Source organism: Argentina anserina, chromosome 6 (genome assembly GCF_933775445.1).
Source record: "Argentina anserina chromosome 6, drPotAnse1.1, whole genome shotgun sequence".
Lineage (NCBI taxonomy): Eukaryota > Viridiplantae > Streptophyta > Magnoliopsida > Rosales > Rosaceae > Argentina > Argentina anserina.
In genome coordinates this window covers 23,395,546-23,414,553 of record NC_065877.1, presented here as the reverse complement: position 1 = coordinate 23,414,553, position 19,008 = coordinate 23,395,546, and the positions used below count along the sequence as shown (strand labels likewise).

The following is a 19,008-nucleotide window of genomic DNA, read 5'->3' as shown; positions in this document are numbered from 1 at the left end:
TGGCATTTTTTTACTGTATGGTTCTTTTTTCCCCTGGGATGTTTCTGAGTGAGCTCTATACATGAAACTGGTATTTGGAGACTTTTACAAGTACCGTGGCCATTGATGCCTATGTATGCGAATTCCCGAATCCCCACTTAGTTGTTATAATCTTACTGAACTTGCTTCCTCTTGCATGAGCCTATTCTCCCAAAATACCAGGAGTGAAATCTGCAATGCTACTGTGGTGGATTCCTGATGAACACCCTGTGGCCTTGTTCAGAGAAGTCAGAGCAAGTGACACTCCAGTATCCTTAGCTTGAGCCATAACAACCCGAATTGCTTGCTTCCCGAATTAGGGTCATACACCCTACCTCCCAGCCGTTGCTTGGTGTAGCGTCCTCTAATCGTCGCCGCAGTAGAACTCCAAAAGCTGTGTTCGGAGCCATTCGACCTGGCTTCCTTGACCGCCAGAAAATGGTCACAACTCACAGCCATGAACCATCCATAATCAACCAGCCTGTTCAGCCATGCTGCTTTGAGTGCTTTCGTCATGTAGTAAATGTGCGACACGTGTTAAAAAGCTTTTTCAACCAACATAAACTGAGTTGTTTGATACTCCACCAAAGAGTTTGATTTCCGAAGTTGGGTTATGCTTCATGTCATGAATAATCTTCGATCAACCTGCCAATCTCTCACTGCATTTCTGAAACAGGGTAAAGAATTCGAAGCTGTTTCTGTCACTGAACACCACCAAGCTTTCAAGAAGCCAAGAGTCTCTAGTGTTGTGTGACTTGTGTCAGAGTCGATGATCGACGAGAGGAGATATAAGGAGTTGCATTACAAGACCCGGTTGTGCAATAACATCAATAGGGGTCGTTGCCACTGTGGTGAGGCATGTCTAACTCTTTATGCTCATGGCATTGAAGAAGTACGCAACACTTTGGGTATTTGGGCCAACCATAAACATGAACAGTGTAACTGCGAAAAGTATAAGAAATGAGTCGGTGATGAGCATTTTAGCTGGTGGGTCTGTCAATGGTGGTTCCGACAAATTTGAGTGCAAGAGGTCTTCAGGTTTGGATGTTGATACTAGCGGAAAGAGTGGAGGCAAGGATTTTAGGCAACACTCCAACAAGGCTCTGTTGCAGCTGGGAGAGGGGTGCTGAGTAATACCTGCGTGACCAGTGGACATGCTGGTAATATATTGTTCTGTGTTTAGTATGCCTGAATTGTTCCTTGGTCGTATTCTCTCATTCAGTATCATTTGCATCAATTATTTGAGGCATATTTTGATGTGCATCGAGTAGTTCGTGTAATTTGATGGTGTTTCCTTTTGATATGAACCTGTAGATGCCATATCCTTAATGTGAACATGTATATTATTAACTTGATACAGAAGGGAGCTGGGAAAAAAGTAGTGTTACATAGAACTTCTGGTTTCATTAAACTAAAATAGGAAACAAAGAGAAGAAACACCTGGTTTATTCAGGTTGATATTTGCATTATTAAATAAACTTGGCTGATTGTTCCCATTTTTTAATGGCCTCTTACTAGCTAGCTTAAAGACAGACTCAATCTTATGGGATGTACATGATTTTTAATAACTAAGATTGGGAGATGTCTTATGGTTTTACAGTGCTAAGGAAGCTCCGTTGCTACACTATCGTGGAGACTAAACATTTGAAGACTTGTACTGCTTCGAGAAGATCAAGTTACGGCCGGCAACTTCAATTGGAATGAACTTGAGAAAACGAGTCGCATCTATGGTGATTTGATTTAAGAAATTCCTCTAGTATACATAGGCAGGTAGACTTCTGAGTTTGACTGCCTCACGAAAATGATTTATGGATAACAAGAATTTTGTGTTTTTCTCTAACACCTTAGTTTTGTTGAATGGTAAGGGATTGGTTTTATTCTTGAACGCATGGCGTAAGAATACGAATTCAGTGCACGATTGATAGGAAGGCAGCTCTGCTGAAAAAGAAAAATTAATAATCAATATCTGACTAGAATATATTTTTTCTGTATTTTGTACATAAATGGGATTTGGAATATCTTTTTCTTTCGGAATTTTGTTCAATTGGAAAATGTTGCAAAAATGTGTATTCCACAGTTTTGGTTTGTATATTCATAATGTGCCGTATACCATCTTATGTGTGCCGGTATTCACAATGTACGTCCCCTGTTTGGTACCTCTGCGAATGTTTCTTAGTATAACTTTCTGTCTGTGTGTGTACATATGCATTAATGTTTGTGGCCTCTGAAGTTCACCTTATATGTTAGCTTTCATAATGTTATGCTCCTCTTCCAACTATTTATTGAGGTTAGTGGACCTCTTGATTGTAGATATTGCTTGTAGATTGAGGTATGCATAGTTAAAAAGAGCCTTATTCTCAGTTCCAAAACAGACCTTGATTTTAGTGGTGATAAGTATACAGTTATTTCATGGTTAAGAATTGATTCAATGTAGAGTATTCTCTATTCTTTCAAATGGCTGGTATCTTATGCACTGAGCTTTTTGGGGTTAAAAAAAAGGTATATATCATTATTTTTGTGGTATTTGTATTTGTTCTCAGTCAAATTCCTCCCGATTCTACCTATCATACGCCTCTGACCTTTGTTATTTAGTTCTTTCTTCCACACTTTCTTCTTTCAGTTCTTTGTTCTGGTTCCATTATGTCTTCTAGTTTCTGATTGATGTGTGTGTGTGTGTTGTAAGATAGTTTTCTTCCTCTTAAATAATCAAAATTCCTCAAGTAAAAACTCTTCTAATTATCTTCCCTCTATTTATTTACTTTAAAATTACAAGTATGAGTCATTGAGGTTCAATCTAATCAATTTGAAAAGAAAAATTGTTGCACTTTTTAATGTCTTTGATTTTTATAATATTTTTCAATCATTCACGCTCATTTTTATTTTTAAAGACTCATTAATATTTACAGTTTATATGGTTGTAGCGGTAAAATGTTTTTTGCCTTTCAGCCAAACTTGAAGCCCACCCCATGTCCAAATCCTGTATCCACCATTGATTATACCTAACAAAACTCAGCTGTTAACTTTGCATCTACTGATACCAAATTGTAGACTGTATACTGTACTGATGCTTCTGTTTGGATAACTTTGCCAAAACATGTCTGGAATGAGCTTCTATATGTGATTAGCCATTAAGGGGGAGTGGATACTCTGACTCTACACAAAATTACTGATTTCACTTGATTTTTTAGTGTCCGATGTTATGGCCTCAATTATTTCTCTCCCTCCGGTTTCTTGGAGTTGAGAAACTATAAATAACCATTAACAACTGGTTCTGTCTTGCCCTTTCTATCTTTTCATACGGATCTTAGATTGCAGGAATTTAAGGAGCCATTTCTTCCCTCCAAAATTTCACTTTCAGCTGCTAATTAGAGGATGTGTCTCTGACTCTCTGAGCTGAGTTCCTGTTACATCCCTAGCTATGCCTATACTTTTTTTTCTATGGTATTTTCCTCCCCATTTTCATAAATCAACTTGGTCAATTTTTTTATAGGATGAAAAATAATGCACCCTTATATTTTCAATGGCGGCTTCTGTAGCATATTTCTCAAGTCATCCGGTGAGTCCCACCCCTGTGTGTCTGCATTACAGATGAAAATAAGAAGTCCACATTGCATTGATTGATGTATTGAACTATTGATAGCTACACTTTTCATTAAGGGGATGTCTGATAATTAACATTCTCCAACATGGAGTTCATATTGCATACGAATGTCCAGTACTGAAAAAGATGCCCAAGGATGTCGTAATGTCCGCATTGTTGGAATGAACAAGCGGTGGGATCACTTAAAGTGGGATGATGAACTTGCTCGAGAAGCTTTCCTTCCCTTCTTCATTCTCAGGTCTCCCATGAGGCCATGATATTGTTGCTTCCAGGTTTTCTTCTTGCGTTTTGTGATGGTTGTGGGAGCAGTCTTAAACTATTTCGTTTCTAAGCGTTTGGTTCTTTTATCTTCAGGTGCTGGAAGTTAGTCAAGATACAACTGCTTGGCTAGATAATTTTGATGTGGACCTTCCGAACAGCCATGCATTGGTAAGATTTAAAAGATTCATGCCAGTTTCTACTGTCACTGAGAATCTCATCTGTTTTTATTGTTTCCAGAGGTTTATCTGTTAGGAGTGATTGACGCGACGATGTGTGCTTCCTTAGTCTAATAGAGTTTGTCATTTCAGTTCTATGTTCCAACTCTCTAAGTAACTGAAATTTTAAAAGAAAAAAATAATGATTAAACAAATTGTGTGATGGGTGAGAAAAAAACCATTTCAAGTAGATTAAGAATAACAAACATATCACCTAATGAAGATAGATTCTCTATCAAAGCGCATGCTTGCATGAAGAGGAATAGAGACTTCTTTCCATATTCTGGCGAGAAGTCTACAGAGTATTGGATAACCCTTTACCCATAATTTTTTTAGTAGAGATTTTTTTTGCGACCAAAATCTTTAAAATCCATTTAGACGACATTTAAGTGCTTGGAGAAACTAGAAACAATTCCATTTCGTTTTCTTTGTTTCATATTATTGACCGCAAAAAAGGGTTGCATGTTTGTGGGAGATTTTGTGTAATGACCGATTTTTCGAAATCAAATTATTTGAATTCTTAGACTTTAATAAAGTGTGTAAATTTATTATACCGTGTTTGTTTCGTTTCACGACGTCGTAAAATCGAAAACGAAACCGTCTTCGGAAATCTAAATCGGAAAAACGATGTTTCCGTGACACATGAGTCGACTTTTACTCCGTCGCTCGTTTATGAAAACTTCCTTCACGAAAGTTGTAGAGCTCGTCGATACGACTTCGGGGACACGTCACGCGTTCTAATCGAACGTCGTACGTGAAAGTTATTAACGACGGAAGTTAGTTTCCGATTTTGGAAGAGGGTATAAAAAGGGAATTTTAGGAATTAGGGTTTCCATTTTCGAAAACCCCTCATCCGCCACTCTCTTTTTTTTTTTTTTTCTCTCTCTCTCCCCGACTCTCCCTTTCTCAATCGCCTCCGGCAATCCACCATCTCCGGCCTCTGTGGCCCTCACCGCCTGCCCCAGAAGCTTCGCGCGGTCCACCGCAGCAACCCCCGAGCTCGACACGTCTCGCCCCGCCGCCGTGAAGCCGCACGACATCTCGAGCCCTCCTGCGATTTCCCTCCACTGTCCAAGCACGTCGCCGGCAAGACCAGAGCACGAGGGACAACTTGGCACTCAGATTCACACCCCTGGCGCCACCAGTGAGGCGATTGGAGCTTGAATCGCATCGCCGCCTCTCCTCTGGTCAAATTCAACTCCGCCGGCATCTCAAGCCCCTCCGGCGACGTTCCGGTATTTCCAAGGCTTGAATTAGGTAAGGATTAGTTTGATTTGATTTTTGAGATGAATTGTTGTGCATTTGTGGAGTCTTTGGGGAGAATTGGAGGAGGAGGAGATGAGGGAGGTACTGCCACCTAGGGCGGCGTGTGAGGAGGCGTGAAGGGGTAGGGAGGCGGCCTGAGGCCGTAGAAGGGTGGAGGAGGAAGGAAGGCAAGGTTTTGGGCGGCGGTGGGCAAGCCACGTGCGCCGGTTTGAGTGGCGCATGGGCTCCACGCGCTGCCACTGTGGGGAGGCGCGTGAGCGCCACGTGCGGCCGTCGGAGGTGGCGCGTGAACAGTGATTTTTCGAAACAATAATTTTTTTAAAACGTGATTTATGTACGGTAAATGTAAAAGAATTTTATGTACAGTAAATGTAAATGTAATTTACGTACAGTAATTGTATAAGTAATTTCTGAAAGGTAAATCAGTGATTTGTATTTACTGACAGTATTTACTATATATAATACATTGTTGTACATTAATACGTAAACCGTACATATTTGAAAAGTAATACGTAAATCGTACGTATACGAAAAGTAATACGTAGATAGTACATATTTGAATAGTGATACATGAATAGTAATTATGTGAACAATAATTTCGTACAAACCAGAAATTGCTGAACAGTAAAACATTATTACTGTTTCGACATTTGAGATCTTACGTAACGCTTCTAAATCACTTCTTATCTATTCTACGTGATCGACACAACAAGTAAATGATTCGCTTGCAGAATTGTGGAAATTACGCTCAAGAATATAAAATGAGTAAAATCTCACAGTGACGAATCTACCCTTAGCGGAGATTCATAATTATACTTAATTAAAAAGATTAAACTATGATATGTATATGATATAGTGGTTTGTGTATAATTGGTAAAATCGATACATATATATGGGTTGCTATATTATATACTGTCATAGTGCCGTTTGCAAATAAGTTCATTTATAGCATTGATATTTATTTATTTGAGCATGTCACTTTGAATTGTACAATAACATGTGATGCTTGTTTTGTACGTGGTTTTAACTTGAGTTATGTTAAAACGTTTTTGTTGTCTTCGAACTTGTCTTCGGACGTGTTGGCATGTCGGAACCTAGCCTTGGCCGGGCGACAGTTACGATACAGTTAGAGCTCTAGTCTGTCTGCCGGTGTACTGGCATGAGAGGTAACAGATGGGTTACCGGCTTATGAGTACCCTTATTTTAGGATATTGGGTAGCAAGTGGTTGCTCAATGTCTGGCGGCGTACTAGCATGAGGGGTAACATATGAGTACCAGCGCTCATGAGTACCCGTATGATAAATGTATTTGGGTAAACAGATGGGTTGCCCGATTTCTCATGAGCACTTATATTTTCAGATATTATTGGACAACCAGATGGGCCGTCCAATGACTCATGAGTACATTTATAATTAAATTTTTTCATGATTTTTCTTTTGCATTTATACACGAGCTATATTGTTGTTTTACTCATATGAGCTGCAAAGCTTACCGGGTTTGTGTTTACAATCCCGGTGCACCTATTCGATGGTGTAGGAGATAGTTCTGCATGTGTGGATTAACAGAATTGACGGACCACTCTGAAGACTTCGAAGTTTCTTCATTTATTTTGTGGTGAGGATTGTGAGGATTTTACATTTCCATTTGAAATAATGTTTGAATGTTAAATTAGTTTTGTAATAATCCATTTGAATTAGTGGTACTATGAACTCAGTAATGATACGCTGTGACGATGAGACGATTTCGATTTATTGAGATTGTTTTTGAATTTCATGGCTTCGATTTTTTGAGTTTTATGCTCGAAATTTCGGGGTCGTGACATTTTGAGTAATGAACCTTAATATCAGATTAGCTACGTACGTAATTGTTTCCTTTGAAATTCTGCAATTTTTTCGTGATAGAATTGACAAACATATTTTCGGTGGTTGTTTCTTATGTGACAGATATGCATGGCTGATGTTTAAAACTACTTTGGAATCGAACCTGCGACAACTGGTTACCAGATCATTCTTTCTGCTACTTGCTGTTAGAAAATGTGTTAGATGTGCATTTGGAGCAGTAAGCTGCACTGGATATATATTTTTTAAATTCCTATCAGTTTATAAATTTTTATAAAGTACTGTGAGTACATATATCATATAAAACTCTGAAAGATATTACTAGGAACAATATATACAAGTTATGTTGTGTGCCAATGAGAATTGTTATCTGTGTATGTACTGCTTATTTCAAACTTTACGAAGCTTAATTGATTAATGCGGTAGAATGGGCTTCTAAAGGTTCGCGATCTAATGCTGTCTATTCTCCAGAGAATAAACTAGTCTGTCTTCCTTGTGTAGTTCCTAGACGAAGTAATAGGCTCAATTGCATCAGCTGCATCATCACATTAATTATGTTTGATAAGAGTAAGAATCTTGGGCGGAGCTAGGATTATGATTTGGGGTGGGCTAGAAATTGTTTTTTGATGAACGTTCATTATATATATATATATATATATAACTATATATTAAGATAACTGTATGTGTTATAAAATTATGTAGCTAATTGAATAATAAACAAAATCATCATTAATAAAATTTTGATAACGAACATTTGTCCAAGACATAATAACATACTTAGTCAAATTGCACTCTTCGCTCTTGAATAGAAGCAAATTCTGTAATTATTGAGTCCGCATCATAGTTCTCAGCCAATTCCTTTTCGATGTGGACAATCATGTTATCAGCCAAGAAGTCATTCTCCATCTTGTTGCGCAACATTGTTTTGATACGTTTTATAGTTGAAAATGATCTCTCTGTAGTTCCTGTGGAAACCGGCAAAGTCAAAACAAGACGAATTAACCGATCAATCATTTGATATGTCATTGATTTTTTTGTTTCAAATAATCCTTGACATAATCTTTGTTGACAATTACGGCGACGTGAACTCATATTGAATTGACCGTCCATGTCAGGAATATCTATATCATGCTTTCTGCAAAAAGACACCACTTTTTCAAGAAAATCTTCCCAGCCGTCTTCTCTTAACTTATGAAGAGAATTCACTGTAATTTCCACCAGGTTCATAGCATTCAAAATATCTTGAGATTTTTGCTGCAACTTTTGACATAAGATATCAATAAGTCCCATCACTTTTTTCAACAAATGCAAGATGAATATGAAGTGAAATGATCTAATTGCATTGTAAGCACCATCAGCCTCCGCACGTAAAGACTCTGTTGTTTTATCATCCATAATAAATTCCAGAATGGTACAAGTTGCATCATATTTATCTATCAAGTCACACACTGAAGTAAAATGAGAACCCCAACGGGTAGCTCCAGGTCTATGCAAGGTACCAATCTGATTGAGTCCTCTACATGTTCCACGCTCACCTGCTATAACCAATTCTGTAATATGCATAACTTGAGCAACATGAAATTCAGTATGACGTTTTGGAGAAGCACAAATAACATTGACAATAGAACTCAAGGAAGAAAAGAATTTCCAAATAGGATCAACTTTTTCTTGAAGCTGCAACCAAGACCAATTGTAACTGATGAGCGAAACAATGTACATAATATGCATATGAGCAATCCCTCATAAATAATGCCTGCAACCCATTTCATTCACCTCTCATATTACTAGCACCATCATACCCCTGACCTCTTAATCTTTCAACTTGCAAATTATGATGGAGAAGAACTTTAGATATCTCTTGATGAAGTGTCTTGGCAATAGTGTCTACAACCATCACAATATCAAAAAAACGTTCTCTTAAAAAACCCTCTTTGTCGAAAAATCTCAAAATAATAGCCATTTGCTCTTTATGAGTTGAGTCTTGTGCTTCATCAACAAGAATACAAAAGCTAGAATCTCCAACTTCTCCTCGAATGTGCATTCTCACCTTGTTTGCTAGAATATTCAAAATCTCCTTTTGAATTGTGGGTGAGGTGTATGCATTTTTTGGGGCATTTTGTAAAACAACTTTAGCAACTTCCGGACTAAACTTTGATGTATGCTTTATAAGTTCAACACAATTACCACGGTTTTTGGAACCTAGACTCGTCCTGAGCCCAAAAAGCACACCTTTGATATGCAAGATAACTAACAGATTCAATGGTTGTCGCATTTCACACAACTATTATGCAATGAGCATGGACCTCCAATGTGATTTAAAAATACACAATTCTTTCCATCTCGAACTCTTTTCCAGTCACTAAATCCATCAGTAGTCAGTGCATGATTAACTTTTGGACCCTTTGCAAAAAGAAAGCAGGGGAAGCAAAATACTTTATTCTTAGAATGTGAATACTCTAACCACGACCAATCTTGGAACCAAGAATAATTGAACCGACGATACTAGTTTCCTGACCGAACTCTTGGATACTCAAAAAATTTATGATGATATGACCCCACGTTTATATAAGCACGTCGAATTCGGTCACGCTGATTAATAGGATATTCATATATTTGCTTTCTTTCCCCAGATCTCGTTCTAAATCACCAACATCAAAATATGTATCTTCAAGAGTCTCAGATACAACATCAGGTTGCTCATTGACCATTGTACTGTTAACATTGCATACTGGCGGTGGCGGAGTAGGAGTACATTCTGTAGATGTTGAATAAAAAATAGGGACATTCTCTCTAGTCTCTGGTATTGCTGATTCAACTATAGGAACAGATTCTCTGTCAGTATCTGATGCAAGTCAAGTTACTCCACTAGGAACAAACTCTCTAGGCTGGAGTATAGGAGAAGTAACATGTTGATGCTTATTAGATGCAAGAGGTGCACTGCTATTTGGCCTATTTCGTTCAATTGACTGAGCTGAATCTTTTTTCTTGTACCATGTACTAAAAATTTTTGCTTTCTTGGCTTGCCGATCATGATCAGACATGTTTTTGAGTGCCTATTAATTTTCATTCAACCATGTATTATAACATACAAGTAATCATATATAATAACAATTCACAAACGTCCAGACCCTGAAACCCATATGGGTGATATGGCTATATATTGATATATAATTCCAATTCAAATATAGTGCCATAGATTCAATGAATCATGATATCCTATTAAATTCAATATTTCAAATCAATGGCTTAATACCCAAGAGTTGAAGAGTATATGCATTCGTACCTGGTAACTGAAGAGAAGAAGAACAACCGCTTAAAGAAAACTGAAGGGAAGAAGAACATTGCTTAAAGAATAAAGACTAGGGGTACAGAAAAACATTTCCTCTTCTTTGACCTAAATCTCTATAAACTGAATTATTAACTGAATTATTTAATAAAAATTATAAATGAACTGAGTTAAAAAATATATGGATTAAGTTTTTAAATTTGGGGTGGGCTAATTTTTTAAACTGAATTATTTACACTAAAAATTATGTAGTTAAGTCAAGTTTTTTGAGAATTTAGAGTGGGCTGTAGCCTACCGTAGCTCGTGTGTAGCTACGTTCTTGAGTAAGATTTCGTGAAAAACAAAACAAAACCTGCTATACTAGTCCAAGCATTCACAATGTTGTATGTTGCCTATTTGGTACTTCTAAGAATGGTTCTTTCCGTCTGTGTGCGTACGTACGTATGCATTGTTGTGTGGCCTCTGAAATTCACGATATGTGTGCCAGCATTTACAATGTTATGCTCCTCTTCCAACTACTGATTGAGGTTAATGGACCTCATGATTCTAGTTATTGCCTGCAAATTCATCAGCTGCATCATCGCATGTTATCGTGTTTGGTAGGAAACTAGGAATAACAAAAGAAACCAAATTCTCTACTAGTCTATATATGCTGTATGAAAGAGTTCCCTTCAATGGCATTTCTCTAAGTAAACTTTCTGCAACATAAGAAACAACCACGAAATTTGGATATATGGCTCAATATTTCATCCAAGTATTTAGACATTTAAACTTTCAGTTTTGGACCATTTTATTTTTTAGGGCAAATTATAAAAAGGTACAATCTCTTAACTTATATTAGAAAAAAATCACTACTTAGAAAATTAATTATAAAAAAGTCATCATATTTAAGTAGAAATTTAAAAAATGTAAATAAAATTAGAAAAAAATCACTTTAAAAATATTTTCTGGACTGTTTTGCCCTTTCTCACTTTTTTTCCTTTTCTTTTCTAATTTCGGCCATAACTTTCCCGTCCGGTGATAAATTTTGACGAAATTGGTACCGTTAGAAAGATCTCACTCTCATCTTTCATTTGATATACTACCCACTTCGAATCAACTAACCGTACAAGGCACAACAACCATCGCAAATAGTTGCCGCCATCGATGGAGGTGCTCCAAGCAATTCCGGCGAAACCGAAGTTTAAGGTTCCCTAATTCTAACTATTCTCTTCATTCTGAGCATACTTATAACAATTTCATTTGAATTTTAACAAAATTTCGCATATTTTCACATTTTCTCTAGGCATGTCACACCTCCTATCACAGACACAGTCACATTATCTCTTAACTGTCACACCTACTGTCACAACCGCTATCACACCCACTGTCACAGAAGTTGTGACACTATCTATTTACACTAATTGCCACACCTACTGTCACACCTCCTATCACAACCACTGTCACACACATTCCCATGTCACAACCCCTGTCACAGCTGCTGTCACACTACCTATCACACTCACTGTCACACTACTTATCATACCCGCTATCACACTATCTATCACAGCCGCTATTACACTACCTGTCACATATGCCGTCACACTACCTGTCACAGATCATGTCACATATGTTGTCACAGATCCTATCACAGATACTGTCACAGATGTTGTCACACCCGCTGTCACACTACCTATCACAGATGTTGTCACACCCTCTGTCACACTACCTATCACAGATGCTGTCACAGATCTTGTCACATCCATTGTCACACTACCTATCACAACTGTTGTCACACCTACTGTCACACCTACTGTCACACTACCTGTCACACGACCTATCACACCCGCTGTTACACCCACTGTCACACCCATTGTCACATTGTTTTATATAACTGTTGTGAGGAAGAGGAGGAGAAGAAGAAGAAGAAACTACTGTGGGCACCCAGGAACTGCTATGGGCACCCCTTAATCATATTCTCCCTTAAATCCATATCTGGGTTTCTTTTTCTGGCTAGCTGCATCTGTAGCAACACCAACCTTCTTGTCGCCGCTTCCAAATCTTCACCCAAGTCCAGTACGTCAAGTCAGGCATGGTCCTCGTCATCGGCATCGCTGCCTTTGTCGCCTCAAAACTCAAGGAGCTTCTCGCATCCGGCGACCTCACCGACATCGTCGGCGTCCTGGCCTCAAAGCAAACCTAGGACAAAGCCTGCAACCTCATGATCTCTCTCTCTATCCTCGATGAGCACCCTAGAATCGACCTTGCCATCAATGACGCCGACGAGGTCAACCCCAATCTCGATTTAGTCAAAGGCTGCGGGTCGGAGACGAAGGTGGTGTTACGACTTCTGTGAACAAAAATGACAGTGACATTCTTTGTAATTTTGGCGAAAAATAGGGGTAACACTATAAGTAATTTAAGAAACTGATTTTTTTTTCTAATTTTTAAATCTTACTTGATTTTTTTTCTAATTTCAAGTGTCAAAACTGACCTTTTTTTTTTATAAGAATGCATAAGAAAATTGTCACACGCGTGGCACGTGCTAAGAGGCTGGTTTCAATTAAGCTGGAAGGATGGCTCAGTGGCTCACTGAGACACTCTTGCTCAGGGGTTTAGGGGTTTTCTTGTTTTACTCTCAGCTGAGACTCTCAATGTCTCTTCATAATCCATATCAATTGCTTTGTTATACATTTTGCTAAGGACCTTCCCCATTTCACGAAATCCTCAATTTTCTGGGTCTTTTTTACATCTGGGTTTTCTTGATATATAAAAGTCCATGAATTACATCCATTCCCACCTCATTATCATCACCTGGATTCTAAAAGTGGGTCACATTTCGTCATCTGGGTCTTCTTAGATTTCACCTCTATTCATAATTTCTCTTACGGGTTGTTTAATACTCCACCAAAAAGTTCGGTTTGCTAAGTTGGCTTCAGCTTCAAGTCATGAGTAATCTTCGATCAGGAGCTGTTTCTGACATTGAATACCACCAAGTTTTCAAGAAACCCAGAATTTCTAATGTTGGGTCAGACTCAATGATCGACGAGAGGAGACATAAACGGTTGCATTACAAGACCCGATTGTGCAACAACTTCAACAGGGGCCGTTGCCACTATGGTGAGGCATGTCTCTATGCTCATGGCGTTCAAGAACTGCGCAACACTTTGGGTAGTTGGGCCAATGAGAAGGGCATGTTGGATAGGCCTGAGTATGCTCATCATGGAGTTTGTGATACACTTGGACTGTGTAAGATGTTCTTGAATCAGGGGATGTGTGCATATGGAGAGAAATGCCGCTTTCGCCATGTAACTGAGAAAAGTATCAGAGACAAGTCAGTGATGAGCATTTCAGCTAGTGGGTCTGTCAATGGTGGTTTCGGTCAGTTTGGGTGCAAGAGGTCTGTGGGTTTGGATGTTGATACTAATGGAGGTAGGCATTTTAGGCCAGAAAGGTCTGTTGCAGATGGGAGAGGGATGCTGAAGGATACCTGCATGGCTAGTGGAAGCTTTGCTCATGGACATGCTGGTAATAAAATTGTCCCGTGTACTGCTTACTGCTTACTGCTTACTGCTTAGTATTTATAAATTGTTCACTGTTCTTATTCTATATGATTGCATCAATTTAATCAAGGCATATAAATTAGGATGTGCATCACATAGTTTTGATGGCGTTTTCTTTTGTTATGTAAATTTAGATGCCATTTCATCCTTCGTATGAGTCATTGTAAGTTCATATTGTCATATAGAAGACTGGGAATGATGTTGCATAGAACTTCTGGTTTTATTCGACTAAAATAGGAAATAGAGAAGAGAAGAAGGATTTCATCAATAAATGTGGTACACTAATCTCTTACTGTCCATAAGAGCTCTAGATTCCTTTGCCTAGGTTCATGAAATACCAGAAGATTGAAAATAAGAATGGAACAATGTTCACGAAATCATAGAAGTGTGAACGACACCCCAAAGAAGTTTCTGAACCACATTTGCAAAGTTGACTGCTTACAGAACTTTGTATTTGGATGGTATTTATGTGCATTAATTGTACAAAATTTGAATCCGTATGATATATATTCAGTATTTGTGAATTGGTATCCATTTTGTATTACCTGAACATTAGTACATAAACATACATGTTGCATGGCTTATCATTTAGTCATTTCAAGTGATGAATCTTATTAGTTCATGATACCATTCTTCAATGGCCCTTTATTGGCTTGAAGACTGAATCAATCTTATGGGATGTCAAACAAATTTCAGAAAACTAATATTAGGAGATTTCTCATGGTTTTACAGTGCTAAGGAAGCTTTGTTGCTACACTATTGTGGGTACTAAACATTCGAAGACTTGTACTACTTCTGGAGAAGTTCAAGTTATGGACGGTAATTTCAACTGGAATGAACTTGAGAGAATGAGTCGCATATATGCCGATTGGATTGAAGAATTTCCTCTTGTACACAGGAAGGTGGAGTGCTGAGTTTGAGTGCTTGAGGGAAAAAATCTATGTATAACAAGTGTGTTAGGTTTCTTAAACACCTTACTTTTGTTGAATGTATAAGGGATAATATTCTTCTCGAGGCATTGCATAGTACTTATCTGAAGTTCTGAACACACTATAGGAAGGCAGGAAAATGATTAATCAGTATTTCACTAGAAAAGGATATTTTCTGAATTTTGTACAAAAAGGGATTTGAAGTATCTTTATGTTCTTCTGGATGTTCAATTGGCAAATGTTGCAGATTTTATGTTTGTGCCGTATATCAACTTATGTGTGCCAGCATTCACTATGGTGTATTTTGCCAATTTGGTACCTCTAAGTATGGCCCTCATTATTAGCTCCTGTCCGTGTGAGTACATATGCATTGTTGTGTGTGGCCTCTGAAATTCACCTGATATGTGCTAGCATTTACAATGTTATTCTCCTCTTCCAACTAAGTTAAAGTGAACAAAATATGCGTAATACTTATTATTTTACGTATGAATTTTTTGCTCAAGGATAGCTGTAACCAGAGAAGTTCCTGATGTTGTTTTACAGCCAATTCTTGGCCTATCTCGACTTGAATGTAGTACTCCACTCCTAAGTTTTCCTAGTAGCAATGGAGTGGTCACCACATGTAACAGTTCTTCTCTTTGACAAAGTTGTAACACTAAAATTTGCAAGTACAGGGTATTTGTTGCTCGTGGACATTATGGTTGTAGAAATTGCCTGTAGAATCAGGTCTGCATAATGAAACACAATTCTCAGTTCCAAAACATACCTTGACCTTGGCACGGGGAAGAATACAATTATCTCATGTATTTTAAACACTGTAGAGTATTCTCTAATAGTACGTACTGTAGATGAAGATACTTAGAGAGTTTCGGATGGCTAGGATTGTTAATACACTGCAGATCTCTATGCTGTTAAAGCTAGCAAAATCAGCTGCTAACTTTGAAGTTATTGATACCAACTTGTTAACGTACTGATGCTTCTTCTTGTGTTAGTTATAACTCTCCCAAATTCTTGAATGAGCTTCAATATTTGGCCGACCACAAGGGGAAGTTGGATAGTCAAAATTACTTATGTGAGAAAAATTTTGGGTGCCCGTAGATACGTACATGCCTTCTATTCAGATTCTACAGATAGTGTACTTTCAGGTACCTTTTGCAGGAGATGTAGCCAATTTTATGGTTGACGAGGCCAATGCATCCATAGGGTCGATGCATTTCATAAGAAGAGGATCATCCTGGGGAAGTAGATCCCGCATTTCATCAGAGGCCAGAATTACAGAGTTCACGGCCCTCACCAGAAGAACCTGGAGCGCAATCCTCAAAAGATTCTGTGACCCCTGTATATCTTTTCTGTTCAAAGCTTCAATAACAGGGATGACAGTGTGCTCCATGGTCGCTTTATCTGGCAACATAACCTCAAAGCCCTGCAATTGCGATCCAAATGAGTCAAAGTTTCTGGTCACAGAACAAGTGAATGATTGCTATATCAATGCACTTAGGAATTCGAATAAAATTTTAGGCTAATACTATCCAGTTATAACTTATGAGCATGATTGCTATTCTAATGCACTAAGAAATACAAAATTAGCAGGCAGGAATGATATGCAATTGATGAAGTACCACCAAGTAAAGGATATCAATAAAGCAGCGCATGCTACTTTATAGTCTAGTGAAATATCCTCCGAAGGAAGAAATCTATCCCAAACGGTAGGACTCGGTAATTTATGTAAGTATGCACTATAGAAAATAGTCAAAATACTAGTCAATGCAACAAAAAATGTCTATGCATAGGGTTGTCAATGGGTCGTGTCGGGTTGGGTTCGTGTCGGGTCAAGGTGCCTCGCTTGTTATAAAATGTAAACCCAAATTCAACGTATTTAATAATCGTGTCAAAAATTTAAACTCAAACTTAACCTATTTATTAAACGGGTTACCCGTTTTCGACCCGTTAACCCATTTAATAAATATATTTGTCGTTTTAGATAAGATAACTAACTAAAACAATAATTAAATAAAAAAATTCATTGTATTACCTGAAATTCTAGTTCAAAATGAGAAAAAACTTACTAAATTCTTATATACATATAATATTATCATTTTAAATAGCTTGTGTACGCGTATTTTATATAGTATATAGTTCGACTCTTTTATTAAACGTGTCATGCGGGTTCATTTCATGTTAGCAGGTTAACCCGTCGTTGACCCGTTTATTAAATGGGTCATGACAGGTTGGCCCACCGCTGACCCGTTTTATAATCGTGCGGGTTTCGAGTCATGTTATCGGGTCGTGTCGAAATAGACAGCCCTATCTATGCATGTAAAAACTGAATATCAGTGTATCTATTTGAATCAAAAGTATCATAGAATTATAGAAATGTCCGAAACCTGAACCATTCTATCGTCAACCAGAAGAATGCAATAGTGAACACAATCAAATGCTATTGAGGATTCAAGGAACTCAGTCATTTTGTGTTATTACACAGAGAAATGGGTATCCAGTGCTCTTAAGTATAAACATATTTCATGACCTTGAGAGTTTCTTTGGCATCAGTAATCAACACCATATAACCTGAAACAAAAACTTCAAAACAAGATTACCTCGCTTTTCAGTTTCTCCTAATAGATCCTGCTGTCAAAATTGCACTAGTAGCAAGCACTCCAATCCGCAAAGGACTCCCAGCTTCAAGTGGCTTCAACTTCGCTTCCTTCTTTCACAACACACTCGCCCATATGGAGGAAAGGAACCGAACAACCATCAGAGATTTCATTATGCCAAGAATGTGAAATATGACAAGGCATTATTACTATGCAACCAGCTCCAGAATTTTCAAGATAAATCCTCTTATTCCTCAGATTCTCCACAACTGAAGTAGGATCCAGTTTAGTTCGTTCAATTTTATAGTCAACCAAAGGAAAGGAGCTTCTCTCTATCAATGACAGCTCTTTATTTTGTTGGAAAATGGTTGGAAAAACCATTTAAAACTAAATTTTAATTGATTAATTAAATTAAGTTAAACTTATAATTAATCAAAGATGAACATAGATTTGAGTTCTCCATAATGAGGGCTACAAGATCATATGTTTGTTTGTGTAATTTGGTTTGTGGGTGAATAAGAAATTGTCACTCAAAGATGGCTACTTAGAACGAGGGAATGATATTTGTCCCACATTGGAAAAGAGAAGTGTTGAAAAGACTTTATATAGAATCCATTGTGTATGGATTGTAAAGTGTGTAAGCCCCCTTATATCCTCTCGCACACGCGCAGGGGGGTGCAAATCCTAGGTCGCAAGGGAAACTCGTGTATGCCCGTGCGACCTGCGGACACGAATGCAACACCGAATTATGTAACTCACCATCCTTTCATTGTAAAATCATCCCATTCGAAACACATTTCTCTCCCACTCTCAAAGTTCTTAGTTCTTCTCTGGTGATAGATAGAGGTACCTTACGAGTTCGTTGAGGGTTCTAGTTAGTAGTGCAACTTTCTAGAATTGTTTAGTCGTTATATCCTAGGAGACAAGCGCCAAGCATCCTTGCACCGGTAGAGGAGGTGTAAACGTCTTAAGGACAGTGTGGTATCACACACGTCTCGACTAGTTCTTCCATCACAAATCGTTCGGTATTTTTGTTGAAATTCTTTTCGTGTTATTCATTTCTGATTTATAATTATTTATAATTCAGCTTATTAAATTATATATGCAATATATAATTGATTTTTACAACAATCTTAAGACGTTTATTTTGATATTGCTTATATAATTTGTATTCGATATTTATCTGAATTTTTTCAAGTAAACTTACACCTTGTGTGTGTGTTTCAGTTTCTAAAAATGACTAACGGAGGAAATTCTGGAAATGGCAAGGGACCTTTGGTGCCAACTGTGCCTACTGCTCCCGTTGTACCTGTCTCAGTATCCCATGGGGAAAAACCTGAGAAGTTCAACGGTTTGCATTTCAAGATGTGGCAACAAAAGATGATGTTTTATCTGACCACTCTGAATCTTGCAAGATTTTTGACAGAGAATGCTCCTGAGTTAAAGGAAGATGACCAT

General features: G+C 37.9%; 2 protein-coding genes across 2 annotated transcripts; one reads left to right on the top strand and one right to left on the bottom strand.

Annotated features, from left to right (window-relative positions):
* Nucleotides 1–7,976: 7,976 nt before the first annotated feature.
* On the bottom strand, nucleotides 7,977–12,576 carry LOC126797110 (uncharacterized). The gene is made up of 6 exons (XM_050523784.1): nucleotides 12,504–12,576; nucleotides 12,158–12,241; nucleotides 12,011–12,073; nucleotides 9,847–10,041; nucleotides 8,999–9,446; nucleotides 7,977–8,895 (listed from the first exon to the last, which is right to left on the bottom strand). The coding sequence occupies exons 1-6, from the start codon at nucleotides 12,574–12,576 to the stop codon at nucleotides 7,977–7,979; spliced, it is 1,782 nt and encodes a 593-aa protein (XP_050379741.1).
* Nucleotides 12,577–13,412: 836 nt separating this feature from the next.
* On the top strand, nucleotides 13,413–14,948 carry LOC126797109 (zinc finger CCCH domain-containing protein 39-like). Its single transcript, XM_050523783.1, has 2 exons — nucleotides 13,413–13,992; nucleotides 14,760–14,948. Exons 1-2 carry the CDS (start codon nucleotides 13,413–13,415, stop codon nucleotides 14,939–14,941), a joined length of 762 nt encoding a protein of 253 aa, XP_050379740.1. The 3' UTR covers nucleotides 14,942–14,948.
* The last annotated feature ends 4,060 nt before the right edge of the window (nucleotides 14,949–19,008 follow it).

Coding starts and splice junctions, on each gene's coding strand:
- LOC126797110 (XM_050523784.1), bottom strand. CDS start 12,576: ATGCCGATGACGAGGACCATGCCTGACTTGACGTACTGGACTTGGGTG. Junction 12,074..12,157: donor TGTGACAACATCTGTGATAG/GTAGTGTGACAG, acceptor GATCTGTGACAG/GTAGTGTGACGGCATATGTG. Junction 9,447..9,846: donor AGATACATATTTTGATGTTG/GTGATTTAGAAC, acceptor TGAATCTGTTAG/TTATCTTGCATATCAAAGGT.
- LOC126797109 (XM_050523783.1), top strand. CDS start 13,413: ATGAGTAATCTTCGATCAGGAGCTGTTTCTGACATTGAATACCACCAA. Junction 13,993..14,759: donor CTTTGCTCATGGACATGCTG/GTAATAAAATTG, acceptor ATGGTTTTACAG/TGCTAAGGAAGCTTTGTTGC.